Here is a 21,765-nt window from a genome sequence, read left to right on the forward strand (position 1 = left end):
TTTCTGGCACTTAAAAACTCTTCGATACTGGCGAGAGAGGTAAATAACTTCAGGTATTTTTTTCAGAGATACCAAATTCTAGTTTGGCATTGTCCCTCTCTCCTGTGCATCTTGCAGGTGACTCTCTGGGTTTCTGACAAGAACCATGATGAATCTCTAGCTTGGGGTGACTCGTGTCTCTTCACACTATTGATTTTAGGAAAATACTTTTAGAAGCTTGGAGAGTCATATATTAATGCCATTTGTCCCTAAAACACCACTTGTCCAGGGAAGGAGCAATCACCAGGCTATATGTATTCCTTAAATGAATGGCATATTTCTTAAAGTGAAGAGAAAGTTAAAAAAATTCCATTTAAAAACAGAGTAATTAGAATGTTTGCCTTCCATGCAGGAGACCCAGGTTCGATTCCTGGACCCTACACTCCCCACCCCCCCAAAAAAGAATAAAAAGCAGATCCTATTTTTTACATTATCCTGCTTTTTAAATAAAGCTTTAGGTATAGTTTAGTCTTAAAACAAATTAAGAATACATATTTTATTATTATTCATTGTTAAAAATATTACTGTAAAGGTAATGCCTATTTTGGTGAACCAGACTGTTAAATAAAAAATTTCCCACTTTTTCTTCCACTTAATTTCTTCTAAATTGATATTCTTCACAAGTTAAAAGAATCCAACTGCTTGTTCTCACACATAAGGTGACATTTTTCCAAAGCAATTACAGTATCTGAGAATTGATCATAGCAATACTAGGCTGATTTCATAAGTAAGGAAGGAATCAGTTTCATTAGTTTGTGTAAGTAATTAAAAAGATTGAACAATGACATTTACTTAACACTAAAACTATGCCAACTCTGACTGAATTCTCCTATGGAGCCAAAGTAGGCACTGCCTGGCTTTTGGGAAATCTCGGGAATAACTGGGGACAATGTTTTTTGTTAGTGCAGATTCAATATTTTATTATAGTCCCTTGGAAATTTTTATTCTTAGTTCTCCCAATAAGTCCTAATATCAACACATTTACTTGTCATCTGCTTCTATCTCATAAAGTATAGAATACCCTTGTCAGGACTTCAGATTAAGGAATTGTTATTTTGTGGGTTCCATAAATATGTGATCAATTCATGGGTGATTAGGCTGTCTTCAGAAAGCTTCATTAAAGGCAAGAGAGGAGACTAATCTGTTTGGGACAGAAGGAATGACATCTACGTGGGGATGTCAAAGCAAATAAATTGCTTCATGCAGATTGCTGAGGACATGTGATTTCCTTTTAATGAGGTTATCTCATCATTCATTTTATTTTCTAAAAAAAAAACATTGTCCAACTTTTTTTTTCACAGACTCATTTATTTCACAACCTTTTCTCCTTCCCCAAGCCCAGTGTGAGATAACTGCTGAGAACATGTTTTCAGATTCTTACCTTGAAGAAGGTCATTGTTGATCCATCTCTGACTGCCCCATATTCTATTTTAGTTTGCTTTGCCAGATCATCTGCTGAGTCTATGGGGGATTCCATTCTCTCTACTGTCAGGAAGGCAGCCAGATTGGCAGTGTAGGATGAAATGATGATTAGAGTGAAAAACCACCATATCCCTCCAACTATTCTTGTTGATAGAGCTTTGGGCATCAGCTCTGATCCTGTGATGATATCACCAGAGTAAGAGCATTAAACAGAATCTGAAGAAAAGGGAAGGCTTAGGTCTCGACACTATTCTAGGAAAATAATGTATTTTTGTCACATGAAAATTGGTAAGTCTATCAAGGGTGTACTATCTTGTATGGAGAGGAAATAAATGGATTCTTCTTTAAATGGAGCAGAATACAATGGAAAATATTTAATCATGAATTACTGTGCTATATAAAGTGATTTATCAATATATAATGGTATTAAAATTGTTTTCACCATGAGATATTCTATCTCTATAATTTACAGAACTGCTTTAGTTGTTTAGATGTGGGTTTGTTTGCTTGTTTTTGTTGAAAGACAATACCAAGACTTCTGGACTTTCATCGCTGTATAACATGCCTCTTATGTGAAATGAAATATTCTAGGTCTTTGTATAACCTCTGAATAGTCTTGAAATGTTAACTTATTTAAGGTGAGAAACTTTCAAAAGATTAACATATCATGCCATTTAGCATATGTACTTGAATAAAACATCGGAATTATACAAATCAAATGAAACAAGATACAGCCATACTTGACAGCAGATGAATCATTTTAAAAACTTTTTATGCTGATTTTAAAATCACAATTATTTTTTGTAATGTAGACTTTTACTTTGGCTAAAAAGAATATGTCCAGCAGAAGCATAACCCTGTCCTTAAATAAAGTGCAATTACTTAATTACTCTTCTAATGCTAGTTGTTTCTCAGGTGGAGAGAAACTTTTTCTGGTTAGAATAAACATTTTTTATATCATCCATATAGATATTTTGATTCATCATTTAAAAAAATAGCATAGAGGACACCTAATATGTCTACCAGGAAGTCTTCTTCTCTAAAAGAGGGATATTTGGGCTGTTTATTTACATAAAGGACAAACAGCTGTGAAAACTGTCTAGCTCATAATTTTTGGTCAGACTCAGCTGGTGGAGTCCATAAACCCAGCAGCAGAATTGGAAAGGACAAGAAGGGTGTAAATAGAATTCACCCCGATTGTACTGAGACAGGGATGAATTTGATTAATCTGTTTGCCTGAAATTCACCATTGGTTCTATACTTAGAGATTCCTCCATGAACACCCTGAATTAAAAATCTAAAGGGTCAAATACCTTAAAATTTTAAATGTGGTATTTTGAAGTTTTGTAGGATGGCTAAGATGGCAAGGAAAAGCAGGGTTTACCAGTCTATCAATAAATGAGTTTATGGTCATGTTTAATCTATAAACATTCAAACATTCCTCTTAAATTCAAAGCCAGCTCAAGGCTCGTGAGAAACAGATTAATGTTGGTAGAGTTTCAAGGCTGTGGATTAATAGATATATTCTTCTAATGTTATCAGGTATCTTTGTGCTTTACTTCCTTTTTTTTTTTTTTTTTTCATGAGCAGGCACCAGGGATCAAACCTAAACCAAGATTTCAAACCTGGCAGGTGAGAACTCTCCTTGCTGAGCCACGGTGGCCCACCCTGTGCTTTACTTCCTTTTAATGAGGTAAATGGGTTGACTGCAGTTTGTGTTCCCTTCTTTTGTTTGTTTCAATTTAGTGTATAATGTTACACAGATTTATAATAGTTTCCATTAAACTGCCCCCAAGGATTTAGTGGAAGAGTTTGTTGTTTTTGTTCTAATCTTCTGGTTTAATGGGATTTGTTTGCCAGTGGGTATGTGTGCTTAATGCCCAAGGTTATTTCATATCTCTGTACTATAATTTTAGATCTTTAGTTGATTATCATCAAAATACAATTTATTTCATTAAATAGCTATAGGAAATAGATAATTATTATCTATAACTATTAATAGATATATTTTTCTTTTCTTGTAGGTACAGATTTTCTGCCTCAAAATTTATCCTTATGTGATTTGTTATTTTACTGTGTTTATGAAAAGTACAAGTTTTAACTTATTATTTATAACTTTGCATATTATATAGCAGTAATATGATAAAACTGGACAGACAGATGGATAAGGGCTTGAGTTTCCACAGCCTTGAAACTCTACCAACATTAATCTGTTTCTCATGAGCCTTGAGCTGGCTTTGAATTTAAGAGGAATGTTCCTTATTACTGCTGACATGTAATAAGGAATTAAGGAATAATTATGTATACATTCACATTTTCACATTTTGAAATATATATTTATATTTGTGGCTGAAGTTGTTTTTAAAAATTCAGAAAAACATTAATAGAAACATGGGTTTTTAACCTAATGAGGTCACATTTTAAGCCTTTTGTGGAAGGTATGAATAGACTTCATGTTGCATTGTGTTGTTTATTTTCACATCATTCTGTGGATTTCATGATTCTCAAATTGTATTTAGCTACCTAGAGTGGGCTTTCCTCAAATGGAGATTTGTCTAAGTTCAGACACTAGAGGATGAAGTTATGAAAACAATAAAAGTAGAGTATCGCATCATTAGGAAAACTTCAGGATGAGAGACAATACTTGCTGAAGTCTCTTTAGTGCCTTTTACGGCAGACATGACAGCCAATCCTGTTCCAGACTTTGCTCACGCTCTGCAGAAAAGAGAAAGCCTGATCATCACATTAAGAAAGAAATTAAACAAAATGGTTTCCAATTGAGTACAGTGACAAGCGTCTGCTAACGAGAGAGAGCATAACAGAGGATGCAGAGATTAGCTAACTGGTCCAACGTCACATGCGAATGACAGATGCACCAACAGTCACACGTACCGCAAGTTTGAACATGGAAACATGTGCTTCACCTGACAAATGTTTTTAAACTTCTTGAAAGACAAGCAGAGTCTGGTTGGGGCTGACTGTCATGTACCCAAGGTAGTGGTAAACAGCGGGCACTGCATCCCACGGTTTGCTGTGGATGATGGTAAACTCCAAACAGGTAAAATAGTCAAGACAAGTTCTGGAGGTAACAGAAGGTAGTCACAGTCATAAACATGCCCATACCTGCTGCACGCTCTGCAAAAGCCAAGTGGTTACTTTTCCATTCTAATAGCTGGCAGAGGAAAGCAATCGAGAAGGAAGATGTATCTCCTTCCCTCTCAACTGCTTACACGTGTTCTAAAAATTAAATACAATGGTAAAACAGTATGTGATTTTTAATGCATTTTCCTTGAGGATTTATAATTCTATGCCATGCTGTAAATGAATACAAGTGATTTCTAGTAAGCCAGGTGCTATGTCTACACCTATATAGCAGTGCCCAAATAAATTGTGCTTAATTGCATGATGAGAAATTCCAAATATGTCCACTTTCTGCAAATATTTGGAATTTTCACACTAGAATCCCTGGCTCTCTCTCCTTCTAATTTTGAGATGCAGAAAATAAATATTTCAAGTATTATGATAACTCACTAATGGAAAGCTTTAATGTTTGCCTCCATGTAACAAATACGTTTAATACCCCAGTTGAACTTTCTTTTGCCAAATTATGTTGCAGCTTATTGTTAAATGAGCTGCTGTCTGAAACACAGCAACATCTGTGACTTATCTCTCTCTTAAATTAATGTATATAAGCTTGCAAGTACTTTCTAATACGTCTGGAATCAAAAGCTGAAGAAAATTCACAAAAGAGATTTCTTCCAAATGTTAAAATAACTCCCCCCTCTTCCCAACAGAAGCAAAATCTCCAAACCATGGAAAATATATGAAATATTTTCCATTTCTATGACTTGAATTTTATTTCCCTGACCCCTACAGTTTACTGTTGCTATGGTTATCAATAGAGGGAGATTGTAAAAAGTTACTGGGAGCTCTAAATAGAATCCCAGTAGGGTTTGTTAGGATGGTATTTAGGTAGAAGTTCAAGGAACTGCCAGCTATTGGAAGAATGTAAGTGAACCTTGTCTTCAAAGGATTCAAATTCCACTCCTTTCAAAATTCTGACTTGCGGAGTTAAGCCTGGAAAAGCAAAAGACTGACATCTTCATCTATGCAAATTTGCAAACAAATTCTAAGATACTTTATCCTTTGCTCCTGGCAGGAAAATTTGCATTCATTGCTTGATAAAAGTGCTGTTTTAGATATGTAGCAAAGGATTTCCATTTAGATCATATTTTTGTCTTTGTCTTCAGAACTTGCTAGGAAATCAGTTGCTATTTGTTTTTTTTTTAATTCCTGGGATTGTTTTTCAGTCTACCCTTTAGCTTCATGATGGAGTTTACCAGCACAAAAGCCTGTCAGCAGACTGTGGGATGCGTGACAAAGCAGGGCAACCGGTGTACCTTGCTGCATGAGAGCTCCAACTCCAAACCAGAAACTGTTTAGTAAAGTAAAATTGTTTTCCACAACGTCTGAGTCAGGATTGCATGGATGGGGATTGTACCACTCGTAAGGTGTAAACCTGTGGTAGTTAACAGAAACAGCCTGTAAACATCAGATAGACACATGCAGCGCCAGCAAAACCCGATGGTCAATGAAGAGAGTATCAAACCCAAACATTAAAACCCATATTCATAAACTTACAGCTTTGGTGATCAAAGCGCAAAAGAGCTTTATGACATAGGTTTTTTGTTCGTTTTTTTTTTTTTTTTTTGCACGGGCAGGCACTGGGAATCGAAGCTGGGTCTTCAGCATGGGAGGACTCTGCCGCAGAGCCACTGTCGCACCGCCCATGACAGTGGTATTTACCAGGCTTCTTATTTCTGGGCAAAGTCCATCATTGATCAGCTGGGATTGCACTTCTCAGACAGATCTGTGTCTACGGGACTCTTCTAAGTTTTTATTCAATTTCATTTTACTGAACTATTAGATGGACTGAAAAGAAAGTTTCACTCATCCCAAGCTTTAATCCACCAAACAGCAAGGACAGCGACACATACTGTTGTCTACCAACTACAGGCATAGGGACATATTAGCATAATTACCATAATAGCATGACTGTTGTCAGAACTATGGGCTATAGTAATCTAATCACCCATTCTAGTTAATTAAAAAGTATGTTTCCTATGGCATTATCATAGCTCTCCCTGCAGAGTGGTAGTCCACAGGCAGCTTCCAGAAAAAAGTAAGAGTAGTTTGGAAAAAGGACCTTAAACAAGTCTCTCAACCTCTCTGGCTACGGTTTCTTTATTTGTAAAGAGGAAAGAATCCAGTGATCTCTGGGGCTGTGCTTAAAATAAAAAGCTAGGAGACTGAATACATTTCTGGTTCTTTAGCTATCTTCTAAACATCTGCCTGACCTATGTAGCTATTTTTTTTTTTTTTTTTGGCACTATCTTGTCAAGGGACAATTATTTTTCCAGAGAGCTATTAGCTGATGTTCAGTAAAGTGATCTGGAAATGATTTAAAATGCAGTAGTTCTTAGCATTAGAAGCTTTGCCATTTGCCACTGGGTCCTTTTAATGCAAGCAGGAGTGTTAGAGTAATGTTAAAACACTATAAAGCTGATGAGAACATATGGAATGCTCTCCAGACATAAGGTTTCAGCAGTAAACAATAGCAGATTGTCAACACATTGGGGAGAACTGGGATTAAGGTGAATACAATATCTATAGAGAAAAGGAGAGTGTGCTTTGAATCATGTGGATGGAACTGGGCAGGCAGTTTCTTTTCATGAAAAAACATTCTCTAAATCCCTGGACACCTTCTGGAAAGTGTACACATTCTCCTCATTAAATCTTAGGGAGACTGGGATAACAGCTTCAGGTTTACCCACGATAATGGTATTCGACTCATTACCGTAGTTTCTTCACAGCTGCAGGGTGCACAGGGCAGTTTTTCTATGAGTCTTATGAATATAGCTTTAATTGACAATGCCATTCCAATACATTTTAATTACTGTTTCAGCAATGCAATTAAGTTTTGAATTTATCACTTTTATAATATTAGAGTTTGCTGAGCTGAAGAAATGAGCACTGATTCTAATGAACCCACTAATTGAAACCGTATGCTGAGTAAAGATGGCATTACCTAAACAATATCATTGTCACTTGTACAATAATCTAAAACTATTAATTGCAATAAATCAGGAGACTCATGCATTCAAGAAACAGAATCTGCTAAACAGACCATAAAACCTGGACCCACTTGCCCTCTGAAATTACCACATTTTATCCACAAATACACTCTGATCAATGAGCTCACCACTTCCCCCTTTAGAATGCTGCTTTTAACATGGTCTTATGTCAATGTTTTGTACACTGCTTTTGTAAGTGAGCAAGTAATCTAATTTCCTATGGAGAAAAGGAAAACTATCTAAAGAGCAAGGTGAATCTATCTGTTCTGCAGAGATATTATTGTTTTTTTTTTTCTCTCCAAGAATTTGAGTGACTTGGAAAGAAAGTGGACTGAAGAATACAACTTGATGCTGTGTTGTGAGACAATGGCTTTACGTAATGCAATAAATTACCTATTGCCTGAATACACGCATTTCAGTTTGAAGTTACTAACACTGACTGAAAAGACAGCCATTTTGACAGGAGTCTAAGCATCAGTAATTATAAGGGAAAGATTAATATGTATGACCTGTGCCAATGATAGTCTGAAGCTGCTATCCCCAAATGACCCTAAGAAATTGATATTTATCTTTAGTCAAATCATGGAAAAAGGAACAGATATGCTTAGAATCTGTGTCAAGACTTGGATATAGAGAAGTACCATTGTGTTGAAATTCAAAGGTTCACTTTGGTTTTTTTATATTTATATAAGCCAGGCTTATACTTGATTGGAAGTTATAAAACTATAATTATGCTGAAGATTTCTAATTAAGGCACTAATTTTTGTGTCTGAGAATAGAAATTGGGCTGCATTGAGAAGAGGAAGGTCCATTTATCTTTCAAAGGAGTAAGACCTATTTGAACTTATAATATAACCCTTTGGTTTGTATTATGGTTTTAGTACTTATATTTTTTCAAAGGTTTTCTTGATCACTTCTGCCAAATGCCAAATGAAAAAGTGTTAATTTTTAAGAAGGTAAACATAAATAATAAAATGTTAGTAGACATTGTATTCGAATATTTGATCTATTGAAATTTAATGCATGTGATGGACATTATTCCTTGGGCTTAAATATTTTTCAAAAAGCAATTAGAAAAAAATGTCAACCGAAAACAAAAACGCTGACATGCACACTCGTTACAAGCCACAGAAACTGAAATTTTTCTATCATTTTCCTTAGTTTGCCCCATGGATGTCTACAGCTTTATCGGTTCAATTCAGTTCAGCAAATGATTTTTTAAGTATCTTGCTTTTGAGGACATTAGCCTAAATGCCGTGATGAGCTTTATTTTTCCTCTTTAAAAGAACATACAAGGTTATCTTTCACAGCATAAATTCAAAAGCCTCACCGAAGCTAAAAGATGGTTATGAGATTAATTGTTTTTGCATTTCTCCTTTGCAAGCTTTGAATGCAAACTTCTAAGGTCGTAACTGAAAGCCATCTTACATTGTAGCTCATTGCTGTACAGGCAGTGACTTCTTGGTCTCAAACTGTGATGGTGAGAGGTCAAGGTGAATTGGAACACCCAGACAACCAGGATTTTGTTTTTCAGAATCAGCCCCCCCCAATATATATATATTTATTGGGTTTGTGCAGTTTAGAACCAGAAATTCAGCCAAAGGTGTAGAGAAAATGAATTTAGCCAAACCCATGGTCACTGTTATAGTGCATCTGGACACTGCAGGGAATTATTTTACGTATTTTTATATTTTCTGTACACTACCATGTGGCCTGCAAGTTTCTATTTGATGGACAGCATCTGGGTCTCTATTTTCCTAAGGTCCACAGTGAGAGAGAAGCAATGATAAGGGGGAGCCAAGGAGCTTAAGCCAAATAAGGAAGGGCTGGTTTATAAATGGTGCTGTCAGTGAGGAGGAATGTGGAATGGACGGTATTGATTGGGGTGGGGACACCTGCTATCTTAATAGAAATAATGTGTAGAGTCAGAATAGTTAGGGGTCTAGGTCACCAAGAGCTTTTAGAGGAATAGACAAAATACAGAGGGATAAACTACTGTACATTACACTACTCTGACATATTCTGATAACAAAAAAGGTGATTTATGGGCAGAGTTAATGTCAAGTGTAAAAGGATACTCTGAGTTTGTTGTGCTTGTGAGAACTTTAAGATACTGCTGGCATGTTTTTACTACCACTGGTTTTGGTCAAATCAATATAATAAACAATGAGCTTGTTCATCAACATTGTCTCGCTTCATCTAGTGATCAGTCTTACTGCCAAGATGGAACCATAGACTGGACAATATGGAAGCTCATTCTTTTGTTGTGCTCTGCTGCTTGAATTGTTCTACTAACTCATATCACCCAGTAAGTGTGGGCATTTCCAGAGCAGAGGAATGGAAAAACCAGCCAGCACAAGATTTCTAATTCCTTGTTAGGGGGTATATCGTCTTAGAGTAGTCATATATTTAAAGACCATGTATTAACTTCATCTTTGGGCCAGTGATGAGAAAGGACACCAAAAGTGAATGACCTACCTTTTGAAATTTAATGTTTAAAGTAGCTTCTCCTTCAATTATTTAAGCATGGTTTCCCAGACTTGGAGCTGTCGACATTTGGGGCTTGATAACTTGTTGTATGGGGCTGGCCTGTGCATTGTAGGATGTTTGGCTGCATCCCTACTCTCTGCCTCCTTAATACCAGTAGCATCCCCACCCCAATTGTAACAACCAAAAAATGTCTCCTGATATTGCCAAATGTTCCTCCAAGGTGAGGGAGGAGGGCATGCAAAATCTCTTCCATTTGAGAACCACTGGTTTACAGGTTTAAAGTATTAAAGGATAATATCATTGAATGTACTGTTAATATTTTATCTTCTGAGTTAATATGGAAATTGAGCTTTGGTCACTATTCAAAGGCAATTTAATAATTGACCAAAATTTGGAAACCAATGTGGAATTTGGTAATGGTGTATAAAAACTACAAAACCTTAATTTCATATTGAACACCCACGTGTGAGGACACAAATATATTCACTTTGATTGTGCCTGCCTTGCAAATCTTTAAGACCTTTCTTGCTAAGGTTATTTTTCCAAGCTTTTTTTTTTTAGTAATTACGCCAGGGAGAGAGTTACTTGGCATTAATCAAAACCAGACAGTGGACAATGACAAAGAGCTAGCATGAAGAAATATTTCTTTTAGAAATTCCTGGAGGGAAAATAAAAATTGATTAAGGGAAAAGTTCAGTGAGTTTTGTTGAAGGGTGAAAATGATTGAACACAAGTAGGGCACATCCAAAAGCAATTAGTTTTTACATGGCTTATCTAGGGATATCAAATGTTTTAAAAGCCAGTAGAAAGATAAAATACCTGTGTTTCAAATTCAGCACCAAAGGCATTTAGAAAGTATGATCTACTGAAAGGTTTTAAAAATCCTTTAAAGAATTGAGTAATGCAGAATGGTTAAATTTAGAGTTAAATCTCACAAAATAAAACCTAAACTGGGGGGTGTACATAAAGATTTCATGCTTCCAGATATTGTAATTTTTCCTTTCATGATTATTTCTAAGATTCTCTTGTTAACTTTTTAATATTTTAAAAACTAAATTTCCTAAACTTTGCAAAGTATTTTTTTTTTATTTCTAAGGAATCACCATCTTGTTTTATTCCACTATTTCTTATTAACTACAATAACTCTTAGCTAACTTTTTCTAAGTTTTGCTTAACCAAATGTTCCAGAGATCAAGTGTCTGGTAATTTTATTATTCTTAGTAAAGCATTTTAGATTAATTACTTGAGGCATTACTTTTGTTATAATGTAACTGAAGGAAATGGATAAACAACCATTTTAATGTTGCCTGAAGTACTGACTCTTTAAACCAATATAAAAATTACCATATTGCTCTCCTTTCCAACTCCCTTTGTAAGTAATTGGAAAACATTCATCTAGAGAGTGTCTTGGATGTAGAAAACCTTGAAAGAACACCAAACTAGGCCTAAGTTAAACACTAGGTTCTCAGTCTCTGTCTACTTCTACAGCATGCATCTGAGCGTGATCTCAACCCGTTGTAGTAAGTTTTTGAATTTACCTTGCAATGACAAAGAGTACACAGCTGACTCCCAAGCAGGCTAAGAGCACATACATCCATATGTCAGGAGACAGAGGATTGAGAAAGGAAAAGACACCTGGGTTGGTACCATTGGGTTTCCGGTAGAGAATACTGATGCCAAGAGTCATGAAGGGCTTTGAGAAGTCAATGACTTTTTCTCGCACATATGTGATGGTAAGAGGAGCCACAGCCAGGTCAGCCTTCTGCAAAAGCAAGTCGGAAATTGTCACCTTGCCACCAGTTCTCTGTAAATGTGTAGATCCCTGTTCTTCATTTCTAAGGCTTTTCACATAAGGAGCTTCTGAAAATGATCGGTGTTAATATAAAGATAGTAGATTTACATAGTAGTATTTATGATATCAATATTTATTAGCAAAGAGAAACCAGGAGATATGAATTAATTTATATATGTGTGTGTGTGTGTGTGTGTGTCTATATCCACATCCACATGCACGCATGTATATTCTAGAACTAAATGAAGGAAAAAACTACAGGGGGATGTCTTCTGACAGGTTATGAGAGCAAAGCAAGGAATTACGAGCTTGGTCATACTATTAGCTGACAAGATGAGATTTTGCTCTGAGCTGAAAACTTTAAGAATTCTTTATCTAATTTAAGAATCACTCAGGTTTGTTCTTCAGTATGAAGGATGGATCCATAAATTTTTATCTTCAATTACCTTTCCAAGAAAGCCAACTCCATTTCTAGGTTATTTGTTTTCCTACCTTTTTAACCCATTCTATGATTCAAAAAATATTAAAACTTTCTTCTGGTACTAACTGAATCATCTTTTTCTTTTGTTTTACTTCCTCTCATGATGCTTTTTTTTTTTCAGACAATGAGACCCGTGTATAGGAGATATGTTTTTGCTTACGTGATCTATAAGTTCTCTGACCATCCCATTCCACTCTCCTTTGTCATTCTGAGCTCCATATTTGCCATCAGGAACTAGTTTAACATCATAAATGAAACCCAGGATGTTTGACAACTCCTTCAACAGATCCAGGCAATATCCTTCAAATCTGTCATTTCCATATAGGGGCTTATCAGATTTCCTGTACATCACATAGGGCTCTTCCTATATGAAACAGACCAAATATGAAAACCTTGTTATAATGTAAGGCAGAATTTACTTATACAAGCCCCATCAACTGCCTGAAGATATAAGATATTTGAAAATGACTGTTGAGGTTAGAGAGAATTGACATCAGTCACTCACCTTTCTGTGCTAAACTCGCCTTCCCTATGCCCACTAGAAATACAGGATACTTCAAGTATTATGTTTTCTTTCTCTGCCCCCCACCCCCCATCTCTTTGAATGGGAGCATTCATCTCCAGTGCTGAGGGTGGTGGTGGTACTGAGTGAATGTCACCATAGAGATACAGTCATGTTTAGACTTCGGGTCTGAGAAAAGGGCAAGACAGAGGGGCAGCAAGGGATGGATATTTATCTCCAGCCATCTTTACCCAGACGTCTTTACTGTGCCTGCTCTCCTTCCTGGCATTTCTCCAAGAGCCTCTCCTACTTACAAAAGGGAAACCTAATACAGCAAATATATTTTCTTATTCCTCAAATCTCTAGGAATCAAGTGTCCTATCTACTGAATACTATTATTTTCTCATCTCCTAGCTAAATTTCATCTCAATTTTGCTATTCACTTATTATCTATATTTTCTTTCCTCTCCTTCAGGGTATCTTATTCTTATGACCATTCCTTTGCCTACTTTTATCATTGGTCCCCCTTTTTTATTTGAAATTACCTCAAATCTCACATCTGATTATTCTCTACTTATCCACTTACATAACAAATCCCCAATAATTTATTTATTATGTAAGTGTATTTTATCAAACATTTACATTATAAATATCCCTTTTATGAGTTATGAACATTTTCCCTTTACTACCATGTGTCAATAACCTTATTAATTCTCAGCTTTGCCAAATGGAAGTTTATTATATTTTATAAAATTATAATCATTACTATATTACTGATATGTCCTTTATATTTAGGCTCATTCTCAAACCCACTTTTAGTTGGGTCATGCAAATGCAATAGAAAGTCTTATATTTCCATAGGATAGTTGCAGAGAAAGTAGTAGAATAAACAACCTGTAGATATATGATACTGGGTGGGTATATGAGTTAGGGTTCTATCAGTAAGCAGGAAACACCCTTACCTGGGTTTTTGGGGCACCATTAATAAAGAGACCATTTGCAGAGGTGTGAGCAGAGTAAAGGAAGCCAATGTGGGAGGATGCTGTACAGTAGTTACCAGCAGGAAGCTGGCAGCCCCCAGGGATAAAGATGGAAGGGAGAAAATAATGCTTCTGGATCCCTGTGAGAACTGGATCTTGGAAGTGGGGTCATTAAGAGGACAGGAGTTGTAGCCTTAGAAGTTCAGAAACTGAAAGAACCATTGGGTTGCAAGAGGGAGGGGACAAGGGAATGCCCTCATTCTCTTTCTCTCACGTCTCTGGTTTCTTGCCAGAGTCTCCCTTTGGTTGAAACCCACCAGAATACAAGGTCTACCAGCAGGGTGGGGATAGAGAGTGCAGAATGGATTGGAGGTGGGGCATCTCCAGAAAAATGTGGGAAACGTATAATTCAGTCCTATAATAAGTATACACAGGCATATGCTTTTCATGTGACAATTAAAAATACACATTTGCAGACAGAACTGCTGGCATGAAAAAGATAATTGAGGTAAGAGTCTGGGTAAGATGCCCATGATTACATGCAGCTGACTTACCAAAATGGTGGTAACGATGAGTGTACGGTTGGCCAAGGAATCGGTGATGTTGTTGGACCTGTCTTTGTTGCCGTCTGTCATGTTAAGCCCACTGTTGGAGTTCCAAATCCCAATCTATACAGAACACAGCACATCAGAGGCTGCTGGCTTTCAGTAACAGCATTTATGCTAAAGAGAGACCCTCTTCTACACCAGGAATGGGCACAGAAACTCAAGTCTGAGAAGAAGCCACCAGAACACAATAAAGGATGCTACTAAATGTGGGAAAATGAAACAATGCAGAAAGGAGCGCACATATGGAACAGGGAAAATTTGTACTATTTGGGCTGGGTGTAGGGTAGGTCTTTTGGTGTTCAATTTCTGAAGCTCACTGTTCTTTTCTAAATTAAGAATTCTTCATTGAGCATAAGATTTTCTCTAACACATATTTTTTGAGCACCTCCTTATGTACCAGAAGCTAGTCTCATCATTGGCAGACCCAGCAACAAGAAAAACAGACAAAAATTCCTGCCCTTGTGGAGCTTACATTCTACTAACATGAACTTTATTTTGTCAAAGTTAAATCATCAGTGCCATTAAAATGTATAAAGATAGGGATGGCTTGAGCAGGGTGAATCATGGAGAAATTGGACATAGTTTTCCCTTTTGGGAAAGAAAAAAGGCCTAAAAAGTGTAGTGTGTGGTAGACTAGGTTTTGAGGCTATCTCCACTGGGGAGTAATACTGGAACCTAGTAGGGCTCTGTGTTGTTCCTCAGTCATAGTAGCTAGCAACCTCTGCTACTATCATCCATCATCTCTTTACCTGTTTTGTCCTTCCACTTGACCGTGAGCTCCTTCTGTGAGTGCACCTCTTTTATTGGTCACTGTTTCTGCATAGAACCAGTGAAGGCGATGGCTATTCAGTGAAGTCCATTGCTCTTTTTAAAAATAATGACCTATAATTTTCGCTAGTGGTTCAAGTCACTCCTGGGTTATTAGACCCTGTAGAAGTATGTTGATTTTCTTGGCCTCTGGGGAAACCCAGGAGAAGAGTCTTGGGGATTCAAGTTATTTGTCTGAAGCATTCCTCTAGGCATTTACTTGCTGGCCTGGTGAGATAGATTGCAGGTTTTCTTTGGTGCTAGCCAGATCTGGGTGTTGTGGGATGTTGGACAAGATGCTAACCTTTCTGGTCTTGCTTCTCTAACCATGTACAATACTTTATGAGGATATCAAGAAACTCAAATGACCTGATGATGTTTGTGAAAGTGTCAATTTTAAATGACATTCAAACACCTGCCTGAGTGATTGTCTTCTTCAAGCTTGCCTTGTTGCAAAAGAACTTGGAATTGTTAGTAATTATTATTATTTTTTAATTTAGAAACTGAAAAAGGGACTGAAGATATGGAAAACAAGGGCAGTTTGGGGAAGTTAACACTTGGATATACTGTGGGACGGACAGGGTGTGTCTCTGCTTGATCCGTAAATATATTCTCCCAATTGGCGGGCGTTTGATGAGCTGGACAGAGTATGAGTTTTGCATACAGAGTTTTGTCCAAATCCTCTACTTTTCCAGGTACCAGCAATGTGACCTGCAGCAATTTAGTTAATTCTCTTGTGCCTCACTCTCCTCATCCACAGAATGGAGATAGTACGGCTTTTCTGATGATTATATAGATTGTTAGGTTCCTTCCTTCTTTCCTTTTTTAATTCTTTCCTTTGATTTACTGCTGAAACTCAGCAGCTGGAAACTCATTTAGGTCGACAAATAGTCTTTTTAGAAACCTAAATGCTTTGAGGAAGTTACAAGGGCTATCCTACATTTGCATATTAGTGTAAACTATTTCAATGTCACTGTTTCCACTACCCACCCATACCTAGTAAAGGTTAGTCAAGGAAATGGGTTGGAGAAATAGAGACTGGTGTAGGTAGCATGTTTTAGTTGCTGCGGTTGGGGGCTAGGGGAAGTTAATGCATTTGAAAGTTGAGATCCTATCTGAAGAGAGGGTACCAGGGTAGGATTGGGGTTCAGGACAGCGCCATAAACAACTGCGCAGTATTTCCAGGATCTAGCACAGCTGATATTACTTAGAATGCTTGCAATACATGTCTGTGAGTTAAAGATTATTCAGTTTTCTTTGGCTGGCTTTAACCTCAGGAAAGGGGACAACATTTCACCCTTTCTCTTCTCAACCACCACCCCTTCTCTCATTTTTTTAAGAGTCAGGAATCCTTGCTTCCAGAAAACATAATTCAGGCTACACATATCTAAAAGCCTGTTGTTTCTCATCCAAAGCTATGCTTTAGGTTGTGAACAATTGATTTCCAAATCTCTGAAGACCAGATTTAAATTGGGTCCTATCTATACTGCTAATTAAACCTTGACTTAAGCACTTGGGAGACTAGAACCTAATTTTTAATTAAATATTGAAAGGTGAAGAAAATAACTGTGTTTGTAGCCAATTCATTAAGTAGTGGAATGTGTTCTTAAGTAGTAGAATATATTCTCTTTAACTTCTATCTGTTAACGTTAAGTATGTGTGTATGCTTAAATTAAATGCACTAATACTTGAAAATGGCAGTGTTCAATGACCTGTCAATATCTGACTCTTCTAAGATAAAAACTTGAAAGTGTAGACAAATATACCCCTTAGTTTGATGCTTGGCTTTTATTTCTTTTACTATCCCCACTCAAAGAGCAGAAGATAAGAGAGCACTGCTGATGTATTTCCAATCAACTGAGTCACAGAGTCCCATTCAATGTGAACTTCACTCTCTAAAATGAGAAAAGGGTAAAAATTTTTACCCCCACTATCTGTACAACAGAAGTTCCATTAAACCTGGACTAAAAGAGTGTCAAAATAATGTAAGGCTATTCCTAGGAAGTGGATAATGTATATAGTGAATTCTAATCATGTCAGCCTTCTATTTTCAAACCTCTTAATGTGCAAAATGACATATATATATATATTTTTAATTTAAATAGTCAACAAATGTTACCTATTACTTAAAGTAAATGAGCACATTGTCAGCAAATGAATCTCTGTTTCTGAAGAAGTGAGAATCTAGGATTCACGTGTGTTGGGAGGAAGGATGCAGGCAACCAGATGCTGGAACATTAAGCATTTCAGTCCTGCTTTGTGACCTTAGAGGAGTGCCTTCAGGGAGCAGAACCTCAATTTTGAAACTGCATAGTGAGAGCAGACAGCAGGAATTTACCGGTGAGAAGTGGTGCAGGGTGGATCAATTATTTGTGGGGAGAAACACTCAAAATCTAAATTGTATGGTCCTGCCTTCTTTTCCTTTGGAAGCCTGTATGAAGGAGCAACATTTATTATCTAGGACAGCTGAGAGAAGCATTTGAAAACAAGTGCCCAAGTGATGTTAAGCAAACTTTTAGAAACATGAGATGCAATAAGAGGAGGTTCAGAAAGTGCCTCAGGTCTGTCTTCTAGACATGAAGAGTAATTCACAAAAATTCAGTATCCAAAACTGGTGAATGAAATTAACTGAGTATCAAGGACAAAGGACAAACACAGTAAGGGGTATCTGTTTCCATTATCAGGGGGCTTTATTAACACATAATTTAGTGAGGGGCTTTGTAGAGATGGTCATAGACTTTTTTGGGGAAGAATTTCAGGTGAACTATTTTGATCTAAGAAAGTTCAGGGAGCTGAGGAGTTTTAGAAAATTAAGTGTGATGGATGGGAATCCTTCTCTTTTCAGACAGAATCTTTTAGGAAAGTATATTGTGTTCATTGGGTCTGGATAGGCCTCATGAGCTAGCACTCAGCATGCTGGAAGGGCCGTGACATGGAACAGCAAACCACAACGTTTACAAATTACAATATGGGAAATGGTGGGTTATCAGAAGGAAAGAGGGAAAGGCATAAAGGCATGAAGGAGGGAGGGCAAAAGTTACATCTGTGGGAGACGAGGGGGGAGGGTTATAGTTTAGTAACAAAATGAAGGACATTGCCCTCCCCTGTGGTATAATTTCAGAGCTTGGGTTTCATTCCCTAAGATATTTGGTTTGAATTAATTCGACATTGCACAAAGTGCCGGGAGTCTCAAGCTGAATTAGTGTAATAAACTTTTTTCTGGGTGTCAGTTCAGTTCATCTATTTACTAGCAATGAGGAAAGTAGAATCGCCTTCTACGTGCCTTCTGTAGACTGGTCCGTTGACGATTAAATCAAGGTTATTGAATTGGCTTTTTTTAGACTTAAAAGGAGGAAAGTTTTGAGCTCATCCACTAAGTACCACCAAGGGGAGGACAGCTTTTTGCTACAGGGAGAAACTGTTTATACTTTCCATGGCTTAACTGATAATTTGAAAGATGATTGTAGACCTGACAAAATTGTTCAAGTTGAACAACCTGAAGTAATTGAAGGTCCATCCATCAATCAGTACAAATTTTAGCAAGTATTTTAGAGAGAGATAGAAAGTGAAAAAGAGAGAGAGAGAGACCTAGAGAATGCAAAGCAGTGCTTGTCTATTGCTGGGCTACTTTCCTGATCCAAATGTTTTCAATGTCTCACATTTGTTTATATAAATTTGTGCAAATTCATTGGCAACACGATACCATACAATAAACTATGAAAGAGTGGTATTAGAATTTACAGGATAATTTTATTTCCTTTCCAAGGTCTTTAATGATTTTGTCCTCTGGGAACTGTGGCTCTAAAACAAATTGTGAGACAGGAGGCTCTGACAAAGATTTCACGTAAAACAAAGATAGCTCATAAGAAAAGGGAATTTCTGAAAATGGCTCATATTTTTTGGTGGTGACATGGAAGAAGATGTCCTAGCCTTATGAGGGCTAAGCCTACCTGACTAGTCTGATGGATCAAGTCTATTGCTGTTCTCACTCCCCTTAGGGAATGCATTTAGTGATTTGAGAAGGAATATAAATGGATTAATGTCTGCCTTAGTTGCAGTTGCCTACTTTCAGTCCTAACAGGGACTGATTCTGTCAGGGAGAAACAAAAATAATCTAAGGGGAGATATTTAATGCATCATTATTTAATCTATTGTGAACCTATTTTCAATTCACTGGTAATGTTGAGAGGGAACATATTCAATCACCCCCCTTCTCCCTTTACATAGAAAATGCTTTCAGACTGCAAATGGAGAACTACTCATCCAGCAAACTGAAAGGTTGCAAGCTTTTTTTGACATCCCCCATCCCACCCTCTGGGTTCCTGCAGTACAAACCTTCTTCCACACTTTATATAAGTGTTTAGAAACTTCGCCAGCAGCCTTGGTTTTCAGAGGGAAAAATAAAAATAGCACTTAATTAAAACAAAGCATAGAACCCCAGAAGTATTATGGTGTGTAAATGCTAACAGTGTGACATTCCCCACCCATTATTTGGGATCTTGCATCTTAATTCAAAATAAAGACTGACATCAGTACAGTAAAAAGACACCAAACACTTGGGTCAAGGCATAAATAGCTTCAACTTGGTGGCAAAACATAATTTTCACTTTTTCTTTCATACCACCAAAAAAAAAAACAAAAAACTTAAAGCTCTTTTGAATATGCACAGGTATGCTGCAGAGTTAAAGCATTTCCACTGTATCTTTAAGAAGGCATGTTCAAGGCTCCATAACTAAAAGTAAATATATATATACACAGATACATATATGTTTCATATATGTGTATCATAACATATCACACACACACACACACACACATATATATTTTAAGCTAGAGGAAGAAAGCATGTTCAATGACTTTTTCTTTGATCATAGGTTTCCAGGCAGTAGAAACTTGAGTGAAAGTGAGAAAATGGGCCTTTTCTAGCAATTTTCCCTGTGGACTGCCTGACAGGCTGACATGAAAAAATTGTGCATTTTCTCCCTTGGCTCCTGAGAAGTATGATGTTCCCCCGTTGCCCTAAGACTCAATCAGCCTCTTCAGGAATTGAGTCTCAGTCACCTGGAGAAAGAAAAGTTATTGCAAACAATGAAGAGATAAGAAACAAAGGGAGAAAACACTTTCATCTAATTCGATTTTGCCCTTGATGGAAAAACACCAATAGAGTGTGCATAATATTGCAGTGTATAAATAGCGGTGAAGGCATAACAATAGCTCCATCTATTTCATCACCCATCTGAGCCAAAAAGATGTTTCCTAAACGGCTTTTCTCCTCACTTCAGTTCTGTACATTAAGAGGAGCGGAGAGGGGGAGAAAACGGCCTGCATAGAAAAGCAGACATCGAAACAAAACAAAAAAAAACATCATATTTGTCCATGACAAGTATTATTTTCCTTTCTTTGAATCTTCCAGCCCTGATTCCAACACCCCATTTTGGAGGCTAGGTAGATGCCAGAGCATATTAAACCGATGGACAGGGAAATCATAGTGAAGAAGCAGCGCCAGAGAGAGAGAGCGAGAGTGAGAGTTAGAGAGAGAGAAAGAGAGAGAGGGAGAGAGAGAGAGAGGGAGAGAGGGCATTTTTGAAATGAGAAAATCTTCACGTATGCTATTTATTCTCAAAGCTGCAAACAAATTATTTTTCTCAAACATTTCAACATCAGTTGTTACCTTCTATTTATTACATTCAGCCTAATTAATCTTTGTTTGTCTCAATTAATAATATTTGGGATGGAGAAAGGGAAGGTCTGTTAAAGAAAAAAAAAAAAAAGAATGTGTCTTAGATAACCAAGGGAACAAAACAGAAATGAAAACCTCAGCACATTTTATAAATCAAGTCAACTATTTCAAATAAAGCCCCTAATTAATTGTTCCCAAAGCCCCTCTTTTGCATTAAGCACACCATCTTCTCCAGTACAGTGGAATAAAATTTGGATTTATAGAGCTGTGATGTTTGGAGGGGTGGGTGGGTTCAAAATGTTTTCTTTAAGATTCAAATAAGCAAAATCTTCAAACTCTAAATGTTAAGTCAGTCTTATAGCTATGATTACTAATATTGATATAACATACTGAAAAGCCAAATTCTTTTATTATTATTTGTTGTTTTTATTGTTTAAGTAAATACTTTATATTCTCGTTTTTCTATATAGTAACTAAATGGAACTTTAAGCTTTGAGAGATTGAGAGTTACAAACAAAATAACACTAAAAAAAAAACCCACCATTCAAATACATTTTAATAGCAATTGTCCTTCTAAGATGCAAAGTTAATTTGCTCGGGTAAATCTTTTCCATCTTGCTTTATTCTGCCCACTATCACTAATGCCAAAATGGTGTGCCATTGAAATTAATTTCTGCGTAACCATTATATGCTTTTCCGTCAAAAAAAAAACCATTGATGGCTTCTTATTTTCCAAGTATACACTCAATTTCTTGAAACCTTTGCAAAAAAGGGATAATGATTCCCATTTATTATTATTACTATTAATAGTAATTACAAATCAAGAAATG

At 36.7% G+C, this 21,765-nt stretch overlaps 1 protein-coding gene across 2 annotated transcripts in view; it reads right to left on the reverse strand.

Moving 5' to 3' along the window:
• Positions 1-21,765, reverse strand: part of GRIK1 (glutamate ionotropic receptor kainate type subunit 1) — a 147,319-nt gene that overhangs the window by 38,548 nt on the left and 87,006 nt on the right. The window contains exons 8-13 of one of the 2 annotated variants that reach the window (XM_077118805.1): positions 19,591-19,635; positions 14,395-14,508; positions 12,519-12,722; positions 11,624-11,847; positions 5,862-5,980; positions 1,421-1,638 (exon numbers count right to left, since the gene is read on the reverse strand). In XM_077118805.1, the coding sequence (XP_076974920.1) occupies positions 1,421-1,638; positions 5,862-5,980; positions 11,624-11,847; positions 12,519-12,722; positions 14,395-14,508; positions 19,591-19,635 (924 nt within the window). The remainder of the gene's footprint in view (positions 1-1,420; positions 1,639-5,861; positions 5,981-11,623; positions 11,848-12,518; positions 12,723-14,394; positions 14,509-19,590; positions 19,636-21,765) is intronic. The other variant, XM_077118806.1, reaches the window with a different exon arrangement.

Source organism: Tamandua tetradactyla, chromosome 10, assembly GCF_023851605.1.
Source record: "Tamandua tetradactyla isolate mTamTet1 chromosome 10, mTamTet1.pri, whole genome shotgun sequence".
Taxonomy (NCBI): domain Eukaryota; kingdom Metazoa; phylum Chordata; class Mammalia; order Pilosa; family Myrmecophagidae; genus Tamandua; species Tamandua tetradactyla.